The 24,345-nt window shown below is 38.8% G+C and overlaps 1 protein-coding gene across 1 annotated transcript; it reads right to left on the reverse strand.

The window, feature by feature from the left end:
• Nucleotides 1-12,899: 12,899 nt before the first annotated feature.
• On the reverse strand, nt 12,900-14,435 carry LOC121369704 (FMRFamide receptor-like). Its single transcript, XM_041494756.1, has one exon. It carries the CDS (start codon nt 14,433-14,435, stop codon nt 12,900-12,902), a length of 1,536 nt encoding a protein of 511 aa, XP_041350690.1.
• Between the last annotated feature and the right edge of the window lie 9,910 nt (nt 14,436-24,345).

Genomic DNA, 24,345 nt, shown 5'->3' on the forward strand with positions numbered 1-24,345 from the left:
TGGCTAACTGAAATATCCACAAAAATGTAATAAAACCACACTTCAGCAGTTTTCAATGTCACCTTATCTATAGGCACGCGAGGTCACGTGGTACAGTGCCGTCACGCGAACATTTTGTGACATGTACGTGCGTATACGTGCAACATATGCACGTTGTAAGTGACTATGTCTCACGTCAAGACATGAAAGCCAAAGCTACGCCAAACAGTCGCAAAATATTAGCACTAACTTCGTACTAACTTATCACTAATGTCGTGAAAAACCAGAGGCCATCCGGCCATGCGACGTTAGTGCTACATTAGTGCTACATTTGTGAGAATGTCTTACTAACACTTTGCTAACATTTGGCGTTCAACTGTCGCAAAATACTCGCTGAAAATTTTGAACATGTTCAAAATTGCTGGCGATGCTTTGGCGATGTCTGCGAATTCACGCAACAGTTTTGCTACTGTTTTACTAATATTTGGCGAATTGGCGAATTTCAGTCGCATACCATACGCAAGTGAAATTTGTCTTCGTGAGATACCAGCTTAACTAAAGAAATAAATAAATGGTTTATATCGCGTTTTGCGCCTGAACTCTTCATATGTACAGTTGATTTGTACATAAAAGTACTTTATTGAACCATCTACATAACCACCATATCCCACTTATTATTGATATTTTATAAAAAAAAAAAAAAAAAATTAGGTCGACGGTCCATAATTCAGAGAACAATAACGGCTATTTGGAGAGCAGAGGTGTGACGTATTACTTTGAGTTACGTGACGGGCATCCCCCGAATAGCCGCAGTGTCAAAACGATTTACCAAGCTTGTGTAACGAAAAGGCTTGACCGTTCTCTGCGACGTATGGTAAATAGAAAAAAACCCCATTCAAAATAAGTTATTAAAAATTAATAAAAGCATGTACTGAATGATGATAAGCTTATACATTAATTTATTTTAGTAACAGAAGCATGTTAAACGTCGACAATCAAGACTATAGTTAGGCCTTTGCATTTATAGGTAAATTTATTGTTAGTCATACACTAAAAACTAAACATCTTGATCACAAACACCTTCATTTTTCACCTTGTCAAATTCATTATTATGCAAAATATGCCATAACAGCTGACTTGGGATAGGAATTGTTACATTTTTAAAGAATACTCTGAACTAGACGGTGTTTATATACGATGTGACTATATATATGACGGCCGTGTATATAGCCTCCGCTAACAAGGGCTGGCTATATTCACAGCAAAAATGTATATAAGCGGTAAATAAGTATTTGATTGATCCATATTACCGAACAATCTGGAGCAGGAGGAATACATACTAAGTACTGTACGAACAGGGGTGTATATGAATCTAGCGGACCCTTTTGTGTACGTTTTCCATAAACATAATAATAAATAATAATAATAATAACAACAATAATAAATAAATAAATAAATAAATAAATAAACAAGGACAAATTATCAGCTGCTAAGGTAGATTATCTGAAAGAGAAACTAACTACGGACAGTACACAAACTAACAACATGGCTTGAACTTATTATTTTTCACTGATTGCAATTTTGAGGCTGCTTATGTACATTTTTAAAAACGTTAATTTTACCGCAAATAAATATGACTAAAGGGTTATTTTTCTATATTTAGTCATATTTCAAATGCGCAAAATTGCAAGGCGCAATAAAACTCAAAATACATATTTTTTATACCAGTAAGGCTGAGACAACTCCATCTAAATTTATATAATGTTTCTGTAACAACCTCTCCCACCTGGCGAACAGGCAGAGTAACCTCAGCTGTCTGTAAAAAAATGCAACTCGATATGAACAGACTTAACCAATGGGCACTAACTTGGGGCATTAAACTATCTGAAACTAAAACCGTATTTATGATCTTTAGCAAAAAAAATAAACCAGAAGACGGCCAACTAACTTCCAATGGCAAACCTATACCTAGAGTCAAAGAATTTAAATTTCTAGGAGTCATATTCGACTCAAAACTAACATTTAGACCTCATATTTTAAACCTAATTAATAGATAAAAAAAAACCCCACTAAATCTACTCAGGGCTATTTCAGGCACGAGTTGGGGAGCGCAAACTGAGGCAATGCTCATGGTATACAAAGCCTGCATACTCTCCATACTGGATTATGGAGCACAAGCCTACAGCAGCGCCACCCCATACTTACTCCATAAATTAGACAGTATTCAAAATCAAGCTCTTAGAATAATCGCTAGGGTACCAGCTAATACTAATGGACAAAGTTTAGAAGCAGAATTTAATATTATGCCACTGGACCACCGCAGAAAACTTCAACACCTTAAGTACCACCTTAAATTTCACTCATTTGATAATGAACACCCAGTGCAGGAACTTACTCCAGTGGCTAAAAAAGTAGGTGTAACCTTTAAATCTAACTTAAAACAAGGCAACTCCTTTGCTACTACAGCACATAATATAGAAACCGAAGTAGGAATAGATGATATACCAGTGGCAATGCACACCCTAAACCAACCAGTGTATTGCCACACACCTTACCTAGTTAAAACAGCTACGGATAAAAAACCCTTCCCTCCCTTCAAAAAAATCTTATATGAAGTCTGTTCCAACGAAAACTACCCGGAGCGCACCCACATCTTTACAGATGGCTCCAAAAATCCAGATAATGGCAGGGTTGGGTATGCAATTGTAGAAGAGAAAATTACATGGCACCCTAAATTAATCAAAATTGCTAGGCTGTCAGATAATCTCTCAGTTTATACAGCAGAACTGACAGCCATTTTAGAAGCACTAAAATGGATCAAAAACAAAAAATACTCAAAAAGTGTAATCTTCTCCGATAGTCTCAGCTCTATCCAATCTATTCAATCTAATAGAACCACTAGACCAGATATAATCTCAGCCATCTACAGAGAACTAAACGAGCTAAATCAACTAAATTTAGACGTAACAATAGAATGGGTCCCAGCTCATGTAGGTATTATGGGTAATGAAATTAAAGATTATGGGGCAAAAAAGGCACTGACCATCAACATTAAACATCAGCAAACTATTCCACTAGGCATTACTGAACTAATCTCAATAGCTAAAAAACATTACATTAATCTATGGCAGGAAAGCTGGGACCAAACAAAAAACTTCTGGCATTATAACATCAAACCTATTGTTAACTCAGTTAGACCTAAACATAAAAACTCTCTAATCGATAAAACAATAATCAAACTAAGAATAGGAAACTCAATGGCACTCAACAACAGTCTGGCTATTGTAAACAAAAGCTCACATAACTGTCAATGTGGCACGCCAGAAGATATGAAACACTATCTCCTGGACTGCCCATTGCATAATAACCACAGAATGCAACTACTAAAAATACTTAACATTAGCAACCCTGCCACCATAATACCTAATAACCTACTACAACCAGATAAGAAAACAAAAAACGAAATCTTTCACGCGCTCTACCAGTTCGTACACTCTACCAAACCTAAGTTATAACAACCGTCACCCCTTTAGCCACTGGGAACGGAATTGCCACCATGCCGCACTCGACCACGATTAGCATTCCAAACCAGTGGTTGAACACCGGACAGGAGTTATATAAATAAAAATAGGAATAATAAATAAGAAAATATTAACCACTCAGCTAAAATAAACACACTGCCACCAACCGCCCTCTGAAGAGATGTTGCCCCCCCCCCCCCCCCCCCCCCCCCCCCCCCCCGTTGCACTCGACCTGATTAGCGCTTCAAATCGGAGGTTGGCTCGTGTGACAGAATAGCGCTAACTAACAGTTAAAGTATAACATATTAAGCTAAGTTACCACATACTCAACCAATAGGAGATTGTTATGTTATAGAATTTATTAAATGTGCATGCTGTATATAAGTTCTAATTGCAATTGGTATCCTCACTTTCGTAATAATTAGCGGCCCTTAAAAGGGCCAACACTGCAATACTATCGTGGTCTGATAGTATTGCGAATGCGAAAGAAGTACTTTCGCATTCCCCGGGGATTAAAGTGGACCCCATCATCCAGAAAATCTTCAGGATAATTCGTAGTCATCGGCACCGAGTCCCGCCGGATCAGCTTCTTCAACCCACGGTTGACGGCATTCCGAAGGGTATTAAAACGGGCTATAGACATTTCAGGGGACATCCTAAATACCCCACGGCGGCAAATCTCCAGGATACACACTCGAGCCACCCCCTCAGTCAAAAAACGTTGACGCAACCTTAAAAGGCAGTCAACTATCTCCTTCGGGACTGTCCCTGGGGCAATGTCATTGCCGCCCAGGTGTATTATCACCAGGGACGGCTGGTAATCCACCACTGCCTTATATACTCTTCAAAAAAAGAAACGCAAAAGGGTACAAATGGGTTATAACTCCGATTTTATGTTTCCTACCGGTTCATGCTTTGTGAATATAAGGTCATTGCATGTCCCAAACACATTCCCACGGTTACATTCGATAAAACGCAGCTACTGTACAATAAAGTTCCAAAATGTGAATATTCGCAAAAACGCAGCCACGTGCAAACCATGTCACCACGAACATGAACACCGACAGTATAAAAGTGCAGGGTGTTCGCTTGCCTGGCCTCTGTATCTGGCCGACAGTTGACAATCCAGGACATGCCACGTCTCAGTGAACCGCAGAGAAACAATGCCATCGGCCGAATAGACGCAGGCGAATCCAGAACGGCCGTTGCCAGGGCATTCCATGTGTCCCCAAGCACCATCTCCAGACTGTGGGACCGTTACCAGCAACATGGATCAACACGTGACCTCCCTAGATCCGGTCGACCACGGGTCACTACCCCCGGGCAGGACCGCTACATCCGGGTACGCCACCTTCGGGAACGATTGACTACTGCCACCTCCACAGCCGCAGCAATACCAGGTTTGCGCAGGATATCCGACCAGACCGTACGGAACCGCCTACGTGAGGTAGGAATTCGTGCCAGACGTCCAGTTCGAGGTGTCATCTTAACACCACAACACCGTCGACTCCGACTGCAGTGGTGCCAGATTCATCGACAATGGCCTCAACTGCGATGGAGACAGGTGTGGTTCAGTGACGAGTCCCGATTTCTGCTCCGACGTCATGATGGAAGATGTCGCGTGTATAGGCGTCGTGGTGAACGTTATGCGGCAAACTGCGTGCAGGAAGTGGACAGATTCGGCGGGGGTAGTGTCATGGTGTGGGCAGCCATCTCACACACTGGCAGAACTGACCTGGTCCACGTGCAGGGCAACCTGAATGCACAGGGCTACATTGACCAGATCCTCCGGCCACACATCGTTCCAGTTATGGCCAACGCCAACGCAGTGTTCCAACATGACAACGCCAGGCCTCACACAGCACGTCTCACAACGGCTTTCCTACAGAACAACAACATTAATGTCCTTCCTTGGCCATCGATATCACCGGATTTGAACCCAAATGAGCATCTATGGGACGAGTTGGACCGACGCCTCCGACAGCGACAACCACAGCCCCAGACCCTGCCCGAGCTGGCAGCAGCCTTGCAGGCCGAGTGGGCCATCATCCCCCGGGACGTCATCCGTACTCTGGTTGCTTCAATGGGCAGGCGGTGCTAGGCAGTTGTCAACACACGCGGAGGCCACACCCGGTATTGACTCCAGATGACCTTGACCTTGGTGGTGTGTCCTATCACTTACTCACAGTGGACTAGAGTGAATTGTGAACAATCCTGCAACATTTGGTAATTATCGGACTCACCATTCAATAATTAAATCAATTCTCCAAATGTTACGACAATGTGGTTTTGCGTTTCTTCTTTTGAAGAGTATATAACTCCTCCGAGATACGGTCCGACCGCATACCACCTTGACTAAAAAATCGACATTCGGCTGACACACAAATGTCACCACGTGTGTGCTGTCCTAACCGCCTGACATAGCTGCTACCAAATATAGCCACCTTCTCCATATTAAAACAAGTAATGGAATATTATGTCATGTCATGTCATGGGGTTTTACGTGCACATTCAGAACAAGCTGTTGTAGCGCACGACAGGAAAGGTGGGGGAGGGGAGAGGAGGGACCGCCTGCACTGGCAGGTGCAAGGGAGCCAGCAGCCCGATCAAATCGGTAGCAGGCGGGTGGGGGTGCTATGGAATTTGAATGGAGCAGTTAAATGCCAAAGAGAAAAGGGTGCGAAATTTTTATTGAGGGAATTTGGCGCAATTTTGAACGGTCAGTCGAAAGGTAAATGGCCGAGCTAATATAGGTTTTGATATTAGTGAATCGAGAGTAGCTCGTTAATTTTAGACCTTTACGATGCTGTGGTGTCTTCCTAGGTTGCCCAAAGGGCCCTTCTGGTCGAGGCATTACCAAGTACCAAGTTATTACCAGCAGCAAGTATTGGGGGTTTGGGTGGGGGAGGCCAATATTCTTTTGTTCAGCTTCCCCCGGGTGCATTGCAATTGTGTACTCGGAACGGTATTCTTTTGTCCGGTTCCTTATTAGAGTAGGTGCTGTGCCATTAAATGGGGGCGGGTGCATTGTTATCATTAGTCAATGCACCCTGTGTACTGATGCAGTGAGCGTGTAGTCTGTGTGTGAATCCTAGTTTTGTGTTAAGGTTGTACCTATTGTCTTAAGTCCCTATTCTAGTGAGTTCAACGGTCATTCATGACCACCCATCCCCTTCCGTCCTTGTATAGCATTGAATACAATGACGGAGGGGAAGTTAAACTAGCCTAGCTATCTAATTTGAAGGGTTAAACCCTTATAGTGTAGGTATTGGTTTAAAAAGCCTAGTGCTTGGCATACTTAACTTTATTACCAATGCAGTAGACGAAACTAACGGTGGCAAGTAGCAATTGTATACATAACTGGGAACTGGGAACTGTATTAACGTGCCCCTATCCACAGAGGTTCAGGCACGCCCACTGCGGATTTGGCCTCTGACTTCGCCAGTGACCAACTCCGGAGCAGGGGGGGGGGGGGGGGGAGGTAAGTTTGAAGTGGGCAGGTTTTGGAAAAAAGCCATTTAGTGCGGTCAGACGCAAGCGCGGACCGAATAGCAGACACTTCGCAAACTTGAAGTATCACCGAGTGGGGGCCGTGCTCTGATTGGCTAAGTTTCGATTCCTCGGTGAGGCCTGGCAAATACCTAAGTCTACAAAGAGTAACTGCATCCAAAAACATGTCTGGACTTAACCCAATTTAACCCAAAGTAGTTGAGACTGCTCAGCCAAAAGGTTTTAAGGTGATTTTGAGCAATTGATCGGGCGCCAAAGTAAAGTGCGTCAGACTATTTATAAAAAAAATAAACATAAAATTTTGAACTCGATCGAAAATGTTTAAAGTCCAACTAGCCCAAAAAGGAGGTTGTTACCTGTCCTAGCAAAGGTTGGCGTCTACGGCGAGCCGATGAAGTCAGTGACGTCGAGATGTGGGAGATCCTGCCGGTAGGGGGAGTCTGCTAGTAGCTTAGTGATGTGGCTATATTCGCTCCCCGCGATGATTTTGAGGGCACGATGTAGCGACGGGTTGTCCATTTCTTTAAGTAGCAGCGCTTGATGGTATATCCCCCTCCGGCGAATGGTGACGCAAACTGCGTTGATCCCCTTTTCATCCCGGATTCGGTGGACGGCGAAGTCACCTTCATCAGGCTCGGTAGGTAGCGGATGGTACGCCTTGTGTTTTGGCTCACTAATGAGTTGGTACACGTCTTCTAGGTTGGTCTTCGTCAGCTGATGATACCGCGGATGAAGTTTGCTGGCCTGAAGCGTCCATGGTTCCTCTAGTTGTTTATCTGGCTGGTATGTCACTCGGAGGAGTGGTCGCCTTTCTCTTGGTTACAGCCGTCTTCCGGGCCTGGGTCTCGGGTGTCGTCCGTTTAATCGGCGATAGACCCTGTATCCCATGGTAGAAGGGCGGTGAAACGGGTCGTGTAGACGGCGGATCGCAGATGACTGTCCGGCGCGTCGACTTCCTCGGTGACTATTGAAGGGACGGTGATGACTGGGGCCGGGGCCACTTCCATCTTCGTCTTCTTCTCCAGTTGAGTGGCGTTAGGCGGTCTAGCAGACGGAGTCGCTGCCGGTGGTTTAGCCACCGGTTTTGACTCCCCCTGCGCCGCCGCTGGCGCACGTCTCCTTTTCCTCCACCTTCCTTTCTTCTGTATGCGGTCTCCGTACACCAAGGTCACGGTCGCCCGTGACCCGGTGTACGAGACACGATACTCCAACAGGTTTCCATAAGTTGCAATTAGTCCCCCCCAGGTGGGGGGGGGGGGGGGGGGGGTAATTGCACAGCACACTCGACGACGTCTAATCGGATTGGCTGCATATTTGAAACTGTGTATACATAATGGAATATTAGCAATAGCCCGCCTATTTATTACAACCAGACAGGATTAAAAAATACGTTCCACTAATTGGTCAACCACAGGACCAATCAGGGTCACCAAAGCTCCCAACCAGAATAGAACTCACTAATTACACCATCTCTCTTCCAGAAACATCAACTGAACGATATAACCAATCAACGACCAGAAAACTGTATATAACTGAGGACTGTTCATTAAAAAATTATCAAATGTTATTATGCACTTTATGTATGTAAGGTAGTAGATACAATTCCTTTCACAGCAGACAAAGGTGAGTAATAGTCGCTACAAACAGACCAGACGATCGCCAATAGAAAACAAGATACAAGTAAGATTAGCTAACCACTTATCTAAAATAACTAGATATTCATACTCCCCAGGGGGCCCAGGGTGGGACCGGGCGGCATACCTATCGATACTCGTATGACTGTTGTGAATGAATGGTACCTACTACCTAAAAATTATCATATGCAAAGCACTAGGCTTTTAAAAAAAAACTACACTCACACTATAAGGGAAATCCCCTTCAAATTAGATAGCTAGAGTAACTAATAACCCCCCACCTCCTTGCATTCACTATGCAATTCAAGGAGAGGGGGGGGGGATGGGTGGCTTTGATCAGCCGTTGGAAACATAGAATAAGGACTCAATACAATAAGAACAACCATAACACAAAAATTAGGTAAACACGAACACGGCACTCTCAGCATATCATAGGGTGCATTGACTAATGATAACAATGCACCCGTCCATACGCAAAACCAAATAATGGCCCAGCACGTACTCCAATAAGGAGTCGGACAAAAGAAACCGGCTCCGAGTACACCACTGCACTGCACCCAGAAGGGACTGGACAAAAGAATACCAGCCCCTTCCCCCAAACCCAAAATAAAACTTTCCTTGGCGCTGGCAGGACCTTGGGCAAAACGGACGAACCTACTCCACCTCCACGGCAACAGCATCGGCAACAAGCTTCCAACATCAAGCTCTCCACCAACGCCTCTACCTCGTCCAACATACACAAATTGCTCGAGTCTCCCCTGGGTTGTCATGCCACGATCAGAAGAGATCAGGCCCTTTCTAAGGGCCCTATGGGCAACCTAGGGAGACACCCTACAGCAATAAGACGGTCATAATAAAGAGCCACTTTCGGAATACTAAAAGCAAAACCTATTGGCTCTCTTCACTATTTCAATTAGAACGACCATCAAAAGTGCGCCAAATTTCCTTCATGTAAAACGCGCACCTCTTCCTCTTTGACATAATCCTACGGGACTTTCAAAAACTCCATAGCACCAAATACCCCCCGCCTGTCACAAACATTGAACTGCTGGTGCTCCCTTGCACTTGCCAGTGCAGGCGTTCCCTCTCTACAACCCTCCCCCAACCCTTTCCTGTCCTGGACAGAGGGAACCGGCCAAGGATAGGCGTGTGCTACAACAGCTTGCTCTGAATGTGCACGTAAATCTCTTTGTCATTGTCATTGTCACCTCTCCCACCCACCCCATCGCGACGTGATTTTACCAACATTATAATACATGTAATAATAATAATAATACATAATTATTATTACTATTATTATTATTATTATTATTATTAGCCTATTACTACCTTTTGGGATGTTTTATCGGGGGGGGGGGGGGGGCTATAAAAATGCAAGATTAACGTGCGTGCAGACACGCACAAACGGCGTGCTGAACTTGTCCCTGCACGTAGAACTGGATTCAACTGGGTTAAGTAATAATTCAGCCAACCTTTGGACGGCAAAACATGCGACAGCATACTGTCTTTTTACGCAATACATTAAACCGAATGACCACTTTGCGAATCAGTCAAAATAATTTGCAAACGTTTAACGAAAAACAACTGGTCGTATGTCACATTTGTAACGCTGGAAAACATGTTATCCGTTTTCGAACAAAGCACTATAGCGTTGTAACCGTCTAGACTCTCTCCCCTGCTAAATTTCATGCACACGCGCCTGATAATAATAATAATAATAATAATAATAAATGGCGATTTCATGTTCCGACAGTTTATTATTTTATTTCAGCGTATTCGCAGTTATTTTTGTCATGAAATAATATATTTTTTATTATTTGCTATGTATATAACCGGCCCTCATTTGCCAAGTCTCTATACACGGTGGTCGTTTATATAACATTCAAAAATACATTATACGGTTGTCGTATATATAGCCTCATCACTACGAGTCTATTTTGTCGTATTTTTTATGACTTTTCACAAAAAGGGTTCCAAATTTTAAAATTGAAGCGTGTCATCGAATTCCCTTGATCGTAGTTCAGTTAAAATGTAACTAGGTTTGGTATTCCAAATGAATGTAATTTCCATTTATAATCCATATTTAGAGGAATAAGGCCAAATAAATCCGTGACTGAGTGCCTTTAAATAGTAAGGGGGACAGGAATCCGGGACTTTTGCCTTCATACCTGTTGTGTTCTGTATCACATATCTCATAGGCACAAACCCCGAAAACTATAGTCGTCCATTTTCCTATTTACAAGAGACTATAACAGTATCAGTTTGTTTTGTTTAATGACACCACCAAAGAACATTGATTTGTTAATCATTGGCTATTGGATGTCAAACATTTGGTCATTTTGACATAGTCTTAGAGAGGAAACCCGCTAAATTTTTCCATTAGTAGTAAGGGATCTTTTATACTATGCTCCATTCCACAGACAAGATAGCACATGCCACGACCTTTGATATACCAGTCGTGGTGCAGTGGCTGGAACGAGAAATAGCCCAATGGCCCCATCATTATGTAACAAGTGTTTATTGACACAGAATAGGAAGAAAACAATGGCAAGGTAAATATGAAGAAGCGAAAGAAAAAAACAAAACAAAAACACAAGAAAAACTACATTTTTAATGAAAGAGTTAAAACCGTTAAGAGAAAAAAAAGACATAACCTATCATGTTTACTCCTACTGAAGTACATGTATGACCCGTCCGACGAAAGTCAATAGCAAATTATTCTAAAACAGTTATACGTATACTTAGTATACATTACAACAGTTAAACAACAATTAAAGGTAATGATATAACAATTAATCTATCAACGGGTATTCAGTGAAATCATATTCCTTGTCTATACTCATTTAAAGTTAAAAGTTTGTTTCGTTTAACGATACCACTAGAGCATATTGGTTTATTAATTATCTGCTATTGGATGTCAAACATTTTGATATTTTGACATAGAGCCTTAGAGAGAAAAACTGCTACTTTTTTATTCGTAGATCTTTTATATGCATTATCCCACATACAGGATAGCACAGGTCCGGTCAGGTCATAGGTTTTAACGTGCATATTCAGAGCAAGCTGTTATAACGCACGCCTGTCATGGGCGCAGGTGTTCACTTATGCCGGCTCCTCAGTCCAGGACAGGAAGGATTGCACTGGTTGGAACGAGAAACAGTCCAATGAGACCACCGACAGGGATCGACCCCAAGCCGACCGCGCATCAAGTCGCGCCCCGCCCACACAAATATATGCCTGTTTAATATAAAAGGTGTATTAAAGGAACATTCCTGAGTTTGCTGCATTGTAAGATGTTTCCGACTAATAAAATATTTCTATGATTAAACTTACATATTAAATGTATTTTCTTGTTTAGAACATCGTACATACGAAAAAATATATTTTAGGAAATAAAATGAAATTTAACCTAGTACAAATATTATAACAACCAGAAACACGTTTTATATACAGCCAGTAATATTTTATGCAGAAATATATTTGATATGTAATTACAATCGTTAAAAAGTCTCTGTTAGTCGATAACATCTTAAGAATTGCAGCAAACTCAGGAATGTCCCTTTAACATAAAATACTACTTTTGCTATATCCACCAGCTGTTAGACTTACCAGCCAGTGCTAATAACTAATAACAACAGTTTTCTTTTGTGAAGCTTGTAAGTGTAATTAATTATTTTAAAGCCCAAAAGACCCCCCCCCCCCCCCCCCCCTCTTAAAAAGAGTAAAATTACAAAATGTATTTGATTTATTTCGAAGAACACAGTAGGTTTTTTCCTTTAGTTACCCAATACTTATGACAATCATCTTTCTCAATTCATGGGGTGGGTGCAAGTAGGGGGTACTAGCCCGGTGGTAAAGCGTTCGTCTGATGCGCGGTCGGTCTAGGGTCGATCCCCGTCGGTTGGCCCATTAGGCTATTTCTCCTCGTTGCAGCCAGTGCACTACAACTGGTATTTCAAAGGTCGTGGTATGTGCTATCCTGTATTTGGGATGAAGTACATAAAATATATCTTGCTATTAATGGAAATAATTTAGCGGGTTTCCTGTCTAAGACTATATGTAAAAACTACGTTTGACATCCAACAGTCGATTATTAATGAATCAATGTGTTTAGTAGTGAGGTTGATCAAAACAAACGTTTTCACATTTCCTGACATACGCAATGCTCATTGCATACATAATACCAGTCTTGTCCCTTCTTTGAAGACATCCCATTGTCTGTTTGGATACCAGCACCATTCGTTTGATACCAATCTTATTCCTTCCTTGAAGCCGTCCCATTGTTTGTCTGGTTGCCAGCACCATTCGTTTGAATATATCTAGTGGGACACTTCACCTCATACTTCATTGATGCAGAACTCTGATTCCCAAAGTCGGTACCATCAGACGTGCACACCGTTGCCATGGCAATGTCTCCAGCTTTGTTTGTACAGTCATTGGACAGAACCGTTGACCTGGTTCCCGTTACTCCGTCCCGAACACCACGACTGTCATCTTCGCATCTGAAGATGGATCTGATAAGGGAAATGAACGTCTGTCGAAAAGCCCGGCCGAGGATCACGTATACAATAAAGTCCATAGACAGACTCAGGAGATACAGCAGGCCGCCAAACAGAGTGATGAATCTGAATAAGTAATGTTCCTTTTTCTTAAGTCCGTAATCGGGCTGGGTGCTTTGGGCGATAGTACTAGTGGTGACTGGCAGTGACAGAACGACAAAGAGAAAGGTTGACACTAGTATGGTAATTGTTGTCTGGATTTGTCGTTTGTCGTTTTTCTGTTGCGAGTTTTGGTTCGCTTGTATCAGGTTCCTCTGTTTTCTGTGATTCCATAAAGCCATGATCATCAGAATGTTCATGAGGAAGCATCCGAAGAGAGGAATGTAGGAAAAGATTATCTTTGTGAACAAGGAGAGAACATCAAACGCGTCAGGGTCGTCGGTGTATAGTTGAGAGTGTTTTATGGTGTGAATAACGCCGCGCCGAGTTTTAATTTCAACAACCTTCATCTTCAGTGGATTATAGATATGCATGGCAAGTACAATTATGAACGTCACTACACAAAACACCAGTGGATTTCTTCGCTTTAAAATTTGTTTTGCTTTTAAAGGAAATCTTACCGCAATAAACCTCTCGGTGGCAACCAGTATGTTGAAACAGAAGGAACTTCTCTGGAAAATGGTTGTCAGGTACACTCGGATCCACTGAAATAAAGTCCAGAAAATTTCTGACGTGTATGTTCTGTGACCCAACGCAGCGGTGCATGATGTCATGATCAGTTCAGAAATGGCGGCTCCCAGTTCAGAGCAGCTCAGGAAAGTGAGTATCGTGGAAGTTGCGCTTTTCATTTGTTTACGAGTGAAGACTATTATGTTACACATGTTGGTGAGTATACCAAGAATAACCAGTAAAAACTGCAGGTACACAGAAGATTCCTTAAAGTCGTCATACACGTGTTTTGATAGAGATCCCGTGTCAATAAGAGACGGTGTCGGTTTCACAGTAGCTGTTGTGTTTTCTTGAACTTCTGCTTCCGTTGAATTTCCAAAAGTATCAATAAGAGACGGTGTCGGTTTGAAAGTAGCTGTTGTGGTTTTTTTAACTTCTGCTTCCGTCGAATTTCCAAAAGTATCGTCTGTGAAGCTACTGCTGTCGTATAAAGGCGTGTGGTCTGTGGTTGACTCCGTTGATGCTTCTACTTTACCAGCACTAATCTGTTCGGACAATACTTGATCCACGGCGCATCCCACTAACAAGAGAAACAGACACACGGACAATCGCTTTGGCGTCATTCTGAAGCCAGATATGTTTTTCAGTAAACAAGTTTTCAACTTTATAGTCGGCTCCAAAGAGAGCCTGACCATAAAATGATAATCAATAGCGCATCGTGTTCTAACTGGCCAGCATTTTAATGTATTGGTTTGGGCGTTCTTATTCAATACGATGTCTCTCATTAATGATTAAAGAAACGGCACTATAGAATGTTGAACAATTCTTATTTCTGTTTATATAATACATTTTGTAATACTTAATAAATTGGCCAGATTTAGTTAAAAATTGTATATTTCTGTTTACTAGTTTATACAATAATACTTAATAAATTGGTCATATTGTATAATATCCGCATGTTAATAAAGACCATTTCAAATACAATTACATGTATATGTTGTTTTACCTCTATTAAAGGGACATTCCCGACTTTGCAGCAATTTTTAAGATGTTATCGACTAACATACTTTTTAACGATTGTAATTACATATCAAACATATTTTTTTGCATAAAATATTACTGGCTGTATATTAAACGTGTTTCTGATCGTTCTAATATTTGTACTAGGTTAAATTTCATCTTATTTCCTAAAATATTGTTTTTTCGTACGTACGAAATTATTTGAAAACAAAATCCAGTTTGGGCTTCTTACAAATATTGAGATGACAAGAAACACATTGAATATGTGCAGCAAACTCGGGAATGTTCCTTTAAAGGGACATTAATGCATTGTAAGATGTTTCCGATTAATAAAATATTTCTACGATTAAACTTACATATTAAATATATTTTCTTGTTTAAAATATTAGTATATTCAATGTGTTTCTGATCGTCTAAATATTTGTAAATAGTCCAAACTGGATTTTGTCTTCAAATAATTTGTGAAATTTAACCTAGTACAAATATTAGAACGACCAGAAACACGTTTAATCTACAGCCACTAATGTTTTATACAGGAGAACATATTTGATATGTAATTACAATCGTTAAAAAGTCACTGTTAGTCGATAACATCTTTAAAATTGCAGCAAACTCAGGAATGTCCCTTTAAAGATCGCGTAATTAAAAAGTATCCGTAGTAGATTGCTAGGATACATTTAATAGACAGGTTCGACTGTAAATACAATAACTTGTGTGCACAATTTCACCATTTTAATTCACTCCTAAACAGTAATTTAAAACCCATATCAATACATATCGCAATGTAGATTTAGTACCTTCGATTAATTGGTTGTCGACCAAAACAATTATTTTACTACAAAACAAAATTTTAAAGACACACACAACCCAAAAACAATTTGGCATTCAATCACAACATTCAAATGAAACGATCATTATTGTCCTTATGTTCTTGACAGAATATATAGTACTATTGGTCACATTATATAAGAGCTGTACGCTTCGAATGTAGGAAATTTCGTTTGAAAGCCTCTCTCGAAGAATAGAATATGTCAGACGTCCACATAGTAATACTGAGCACATACCAGCTTGATGTTATTGATCTATGAGACATACAAACGCATCGGATAACGACAATTGTTTAGTAATGGAAGGACAGATGGGTACAAAATAATTTTAAATATCTTTTAAATTTCAACTAGAATTATTTTTTGTATTGTAAAAATACCTTGTTTAACGAAATTCTACCACTGCTAATAATTGGCTTTAGGCGTCCGTAGCTCATGCACTCTTACACATACAATTATATAATTATTACAGGAGGAACGCTTCTCTTCCTGTTCCCGGACGAAGTGTTTCAGTTGGTCATCCTGTGTCAGGGTATATATGTAAACAGAAACCCGTAAAAAAGACAATTACGGCGCACAGTCTAAATAATAAGAAGAAACACAATACCACCACGTAGTTTGTATGGTTTCATCGTGCAGGGAGCGTAGCACGTAATCACTAATACTGACATACCAGTCGTGGAGCATCGACTTAAACACAGTTTCACTTTGGCACTGTAGAATTGACAAGGTCTTAGTTCAATGACCTAACTATGTGCTTCTTGATTAAAAATTGTAACGCTTAATAATCGAAAATAAAATATCGGTAAACACGACATTGTATCATTATGTGCGCTTGTTTGGAGCTATAATAATCAATAAATAAATGTCTTAATCAGACCTCAGACCAAATTGACAACGACTTCTGATTGTCAAACAATGGTGTGTTATGAATAATTGATTCAGAGTTTACAAATCAGTAAACAAGCTTTATCAATATGTCGTGGTTAGATTGCTTGTATATTAGCTATTAAGTTTATATATACAATGTATATATATATATATATATATATATATATATATATATATATATATATATATATATATATATATATATATATACATACATACATATATACATACATATATACATACATACAAATATACATTGTGTGTATATATTTGTGTGTATATTGAGTGGTCACACACACACACACACACACACACACACACACACACACACACACACACACACACACACACACACAAACAAAACAACAACAAAACAAAACAAACACACAAAACCGTTAACACTACTATGGAATGAAATAGTCTATAAAGTATTTAAGAATCTGTTGCTATTTTAGCAGTATTTGTCCTTTGACCCTACAATTTGCAGTGAGTGAAATATTAAAATTACAGTCCCTATACTTTTTTTTGGACAATTCTATATTAATGGGTTATCGCTTTTTGCGTCTCATTTTTCACTAACAATTTTTAATCTGTCGCCATTTTAAGAATATTTGACCTATAATTAAACCCTTACAAAAAAGAGAGAAAGAAACCCATACGTTAACGTAAGAAGGTCTTTACCAGGGCCCACGCTTATAAAACGTTACTGTCTAGGCTGAAGTCTATAATGATATATTCATTGCCATGATGTTAATCTTAAGACGTTATTACAATCTGGAGTCTTGACTCTTTTACAAGCATAGGACCTGACGAAAACCTTAATGTGCCTTGAATCTTTTCTTATTGGTCCCTTAGTTATTTTAAGCTAGGTACGGCCTTTGGTGTCTCACGCCTTATCAGAAGGGCCTAAAGACTTTTGATCAAATACATTGTTTTGGTTCAGTGCACCTTGGCTGAACAATAACATATACACGCGTTTCCCAACTTGATATTACACGTATTATGATGAGCTCCTAATTGAGATGATCTTGAAGAAGAAAGTAAAGTATCCTTTGGTGCCCCAACCGACGGGGGTGGGGGATCATACAACCCAAGGCAGTGACAACATCTGCCCCCCCCCCCCCCCCCCCCCAAAGCAGGTCGCTCTTGATAAGATCCGGCTGAAGTTTAGATAAAACGTCACTCGAGAATCCGGTTTCTCTGCCCATACGACCGGACATGGTCATGTGGCGTCGCTTGTTTACACCTTGAGTGGCTGTGTGTTTAATGTATTTCTGATTGTTCTAATGTTTGTAGCAGGGAAGACCGTATTATACCTCCTAGTAATTTCGCAAGTACTAAAACATATATTTACGTTGGGAAATAAAGTTTGAGATATTAAAACAAGTAGAATGATCCAAAAGACATATAACATACATACACTGATATTCTAAACAAGAAAATGTATTTAGTATGTAGGAATCATCTTCAGGGTTCGACATATTGCGGTCCACACCGGTTTTGTTTTGTTTTTGCCAGTCAACATCATCACAGACAGAGAAACATTGTTCTGTCGTCCTGTCGGATCGGCAACTGTTTTACAATTATATTAGTTTTAATCAATCATATTAGGTCCGGTAGGTTTAGATTCGAAACGGCAGAATTTATAGCTAGCAGCCAAGTGTATCCCCTGATTTTAACAATGGTAGGACAGTCTCTTTAACAGAAACTGACAGAATTTGGACTTGGACTTGGCAGTAAGATTGGATTTAAACAGTTAGATCAACACCGTCTTACGAGCAGAATAGAATCAATCCTAATTTCATACCTTAGAGTTTTGTAAAACCACAAAAACATGTTTGTCGACGTCATGACGGGTCATGCGCATTTAAAGTTGGTTAACGATGCAGATAATAACACATCATGTGACGAGCAGTCGACCGCTAAAATTATGGATCGTTTACTGCACTGACATAAAAATTAGTACACTGTCATTACGTGCCCAGTGAGTATTGAGTTTTATAATTAAGGTTAATTTTAACTGTATAATTAAAACGTACGACTGTGGGATGATCAGAGGTGACATGGTTGGTCGATTATTTGTAACAATTAGTTTATTAATTGCATTCATTATAGAACTATATTAGAATTAGAAGACAGAAATAGTGATATTTATAGAAAGAATAAATGCTTTATCCTGCTAGGATCTCATTCGATCTGTGTAGGATAAAGTCGATAGCTTAAGACAGTAACCAGTTAGTTTATTTATCCTGCAGTCCACATAAAACGACAAATTAATGAAATGAACAGTTTTAGTTCACAATTTTACCACTTTCCAAATTATTTTGTCCACACATTTTGAATGCCTTGTCACTTACGATATTTATACACCAAAACAAACTAGTTCTTAAATAATTTATTTCTTATTTTTAAAATAAAAATTATATTCAAAATGTTTTTTAAAATAAAACATCAACAGGAAATAAAAGAATACGTAACTGAAGAATAAAGGCGATATTAAAGGCTGTTCGCCAATCCCTTGCCAAAAATTGGAAATAAATATCGTTTTTAAAAAAGTTGCTTTTGGAAATTTATCTCATGTAAATATAAGAATTATACATAAATTAAAGGGACATTCCTGAGTTTGCTGCATTTATGTGTTTCCGACTAATAAAATATTTCTACGATTAAACTTACATATTAAATATATTTTCCTGTTTAGAATATCAGTGTCTGTATAATCAATATGTTTCCGGTCGTCTTAATATTTGTAAGACGCCTAAACTGGATTTTGTCTTCGAATAATTTCGTACGTACGAAAAAATCTTATTTTAGGAATTAAAATGAAATTTAACCTAGTATAAATATTAGAACGATCAGAAACACGTTTAATATACAACCACTAATACTATTTTATTCAGAAAATATGTTTGATATGTAATTACAATCGTTAAAAAGTCTCTATTAGTCGATAACATCTTAGGAAACTCAGGAATGTCCCTTTAAATGGTACATTGAATAATTTAACAAGTAAATATATAGATACCGCATTATGGTCATGCTTGTCCTCGTCGTTTTTAAATTTATATATAGTGAAGGTGGAATACAGTATTTAAAAGTGAGTTGGCTCTATTCCATTTTAAAATTAATAATACATATGAATATTATCTATAGCGCTAAGCGGCCCCAACGAGCCACTAAATTATTTCCGGCTCGTTCACGCTCCAGTCGTTTGCAACAAAGGCCCTTTGTTACTACTGATTTGTGGAGTAGTTGTCGACTTGTTCTTTTATTTTTTGACGTTAATAAAGTTTTCTATTACTATTATTGTTTGTGAGATTGTGTGCAATCTCCTTTGCTAGAAAAGAAAAAGTACGATATGTTTTGTGCTCAACAGAAATACTTACGAACACGTCTTGGGGAGACCAAGAAAAGGGGCTCATTTGGCGATTGACTCGTTAAAACGGCATCTTAATAAAGCTTTGATATTTGCAATTAATATGCATGTGTTTATGTGTATATCACTGTCTATGAAGTGAAGTGTACATTAATTTGACTAAATGACTAGCTGCGATTTTCAGTACCGCTAGCTGCATTATTAACTACAACCTATGCAGTAGTTAATAATGAAACTAACGATATAGAAATTCACTTCTTCGCCTAACGATAAGGGTTTTACTAACGACTCGGTAATAAAGACAGTTTCCGGAGCAAACATGCACATATATTTCAGTGGATTAAACACAGGTAACAAATCGTACATCATGACATATCTTAAATTTAAATGAATACTGATAATGCAAATAAATGCATTATTGGTGAAAATACGCAAACAAATCCGAACAGCGAGTCCAGTGTCATTGTCAGACAAGGTGTAACGGACATAGTGTAACGGGACACAATTTTATATCTAATTTAATAGTTACGATCGACTATCTACCTGTAATTATTAATATTATGCACAACCATAGTATATATATACACCAACTATCAGTATTAGAGAGCAATCAACATAAATACACATCACGCGGTCCAGTGTCATTGTCAGACAATTTGTAATGGACACAGTTTTACATATATATATATACGATGCACTAATCATCAACAAACAGTATCTATCTAGTCAAAAAGCACCATGATAACCAACGTTTTGTCTATACATAGTTGCCATGATGGATCTTTGAAAGTCTGTGACGTAGGAACATGCTATTGATTTGAGAAATGTCAGTTTTCATAGAACGATGAATATGCATCAAGGCTTGTTCGGCCAGTCTGTCTTCTCACCTGGTGTTTCGTAAATAGGTTTTGACACGCCGTAGTCAAAAGAAAGCCACCCCCACCCCCCCCCCCCCCCCCCTCAAATAATACAAATGTGATTAATGTATGCCACTGTATATCACTTTTCTTGAATAAGGTAGCAGCAACGATGGTTTATACACACACATACATACATATCACACACACATACATACATATCACACACACATACATATATATATATATATATATATATATATATATATATATATATATATATATATATATATATATATATATATATGTATATATATATATATACATGTATATATATATATATATATGGTTGTGCGTGTGTACTGGTGTGTGGGCTTATTTTTTAAGGATATTGTTTATTTGGGGGCAGATTTGTTGTTGTTGCTGGGGTTTTCTTTGTGGTGGGGAGGTAAAATTGTTGATGCAACTTACGGTTATAATCATGTAGGTCTATATCAGTTACCTAATGGGAAATCTAAAACCATACACAAGGCTGTCATCATTTCTTTGGTGGAAAAGCTGATTGCTTTTGGAACTAATGGTGTCAATGCCATGCTTGGAAAATAAAATTTGTTGAAAAAAGGTAATTATGGAATAATGAAAATATTCATGGAATAGTTATGGCATGATAATTTATATTCTGTTTATATTATGTTTACTCTATTTATTTGAAGTGTGTATATATATATATATATATATATATATATATATATATATATATATATATATATATATATATATATATATATATTCAGATTCGTCCCAGTCTGATTGCTAACCACTGTGTAGCACATCAGCTGGTTGAAGAAATCGATCCAATATAGTATTTCAACGAATGAATGAATCAGAATTATACATTATACAACAACAGTGCTGTTAGGATGGTTCTCTTTATGGAGATACAGCTACAGAACGCATTTTAAGTAGCAAAATGAATTGTACTAAATATATTATTAGTATATGTATATAAAAGCTAAAAAGGTCACACCTTGCTTAAGGAATTATATTGGATGTATGTGTATTGTTTCTATTTCAATAATTTTAGCATACTGAGGTGATAGAACGATTAGAAGTCACCATTGATATCCTTGATGATAGACTGACAAAACCTGTAAAACCTGGTACGTTCTACCAGACACTGCCAGACATTTTGCCTGAAGACTGTGAAGTAAAGGACAGCGGCTTCAATACCAAGCAACCGGAGGCAAAACTCGATGAACGGGACACATTTTAAAGAAAAATATTTACAATACTGAACTGTATCCCTAATTTGTGAGTACACTATAAATCACTGAATGCATATTCTTTTCAATTGTGCGTTCATACCTGTGAAACTGATCGGTTTACTTTCACAGGTGTATGCTCCATTCCTATAGGGATCTATGGCCCAGATGGAAGGAAGATTTCCAGACACTGACATCATGTCTTCTTTTAAAGTCTTTGATCCAAGGGTGATGTCAGATACAGAACCGTGCAAGCTGGACATTTATGGAGATTATGATATTGGTATATGTATGTATTATTTATTAATTTCCAAAAACAAAATGATTTTGGCAAATTGATTATCTTCTCTGGTAACTCACTTCAAGGACAACGTTGATGCGGAGGATTGGAACCTAGAGTGGACCAGATTTGTACTATTCCTTTTTAAAAGGAAACCGAATAGAGAAACCGAATAGGACTGTAGTGAAAACCACCTCGGAGTTCTACAAACACTTGCCAGGAATCGTCTAGTATTGCCATTGTCCACAGCTGCTATATATACATCCTACAATTATACAAAAACATAAGTTGAATGTAAATAACCATTGTGAATACAATTAATCCTAATAGATATATTGCATGGTAATACAAGAACAATGGTTTTAGCCGTTTATTATATACTGTTCATTTCTAAACAGATTGTGAGATGGGCTGTTCACCTCTCAAAACAATTAAGACCTGCCTCAGGAATAGACTGTAAACGAATCCTGATAAATCTGAGGAAGGTGAGGAAGATCCTGCTGATGAGTTTTATGTGGATGCAGCAAGAAAATGGCATGCCAAAGGAAAGAAAAATATTGACTTCTGTATATAAATTTAAAGCCGTGCCCACTATATTTGAAATATATAAGTGTATAAAACAGGATTTGCGTGTTTGTTTCGAGTGGTCCCCACTCCCTCCATTTTTATTATTACTATGTTTTCGTTATTATTATTTTTCTTTTTATTATTATTATTATTCCAGCATACGTACACGTGTGAGGTTGGCTGTATGTCAAGTGGAACATGTTTTATTTTATTTATATATATTTATTATTATATTATTTACCAGATGTAACACGGGAAAGTTTAGATGGGTTGTGGTGGTCTTACACAAAACAATATGACCGCCGTATAGATAGCCAGACCTTATTAGCCGAAGAAATATACTCGGCCGCCGTGTAAATAGCCACTTCTGTTTTAATTAACAAAGATGGTGGCCTCCATTACGGTCACGGGTTGTATCTATGGAATCCATGTTTGTATGCAATATGTAGCACGATGTGTGTAAGGTAGTTGATTGGACCTAAGCGCAAAACGATCTTTGTGAAATGCAGCATCGGGTGGTCAGAAAGATCGGAAACATGTCAAAATGGCCTTCCGTATTGTAGCCCTTAGAACCTTTTTCATTTGTAGGTTTGTTTTTGATATTCAGTTGGTTGCTGCAGGTTTAATGCCAATTGTTAAGTTAGCAAACATTTTCAAAACAGACATTAAAGAATATATATTGATGCTCAGGCATGTTTTTTCTTCATGCTATTACCTTTTTGGGTCAGGTGTCAAGCTCTTAAGAGTAGATTTATGTTACGACCACACCTAAAAACGAAGTATACTGGGTTATGTGACACTTCTGTTCCTACTACATCTTGGTTGTTTGGGGACGATATAACTGTTCAAGAAGCGTGAAAATTCAGTCTTTATTGGGAAAAAGTTTGGTGGCAAGGATCGCATATTTCTTTTTTGGACGTGTATTTTTTCAACGGCCCCGATCAGTTATTCTTTCAGAGATCTGTCTCGTCCCAGTGTTTCACTATATAAGTATAGTCATACTAACTCTTCACGAAGGTGGATTGGTAGAGGTGGTGCCAGTAGGCAGTCGTTTTCTTCTGGTGTTGTGGATAAGTTAGGTTAGGATTGAAACCTCAAGTGAATAAGTACTTACCTTTGTTTGACACCCATGCGTATTTGTGTGCTGGGTGTAACGTTAAACATTCATTCATTATAATAAATATGTTACAAGTAGTGTTGGAAAGTTATCAACATGTCTAGATTCTTGGATAGAAATTATTTCACATTTTGTTTATACTTCAAATAACACAGGGTTATAAAATTGATTTTGATTACCAATATATTTATACTTCCAATAAGATATTATTTTCACCGGAGAAGATTTTGATTAATGATCAAGTTGCTGATCAAATAGTTTCTAAAGCCTAATCATAAATTTAGACTAGTTATTAATATCAAACATCACAATGGCTTTGTTCGATAGGAACATTTT

This window comes from Gigantopelta aegis, chromosome 4 (assembly GCF_016097555.1).
Source record: "Gigantopelta aegis isolate Gae_Host chromosome 4, Gae_host_genome, whole genome shotgun sequence".
In the NCBI taxonomy this organism is placed as follows: Eukaryota; Metazoa; Mollusca; class Gastropoda; order Neomphalida; family Peltospiridae; genus Gigantopelta; species Gigantopelta aegis.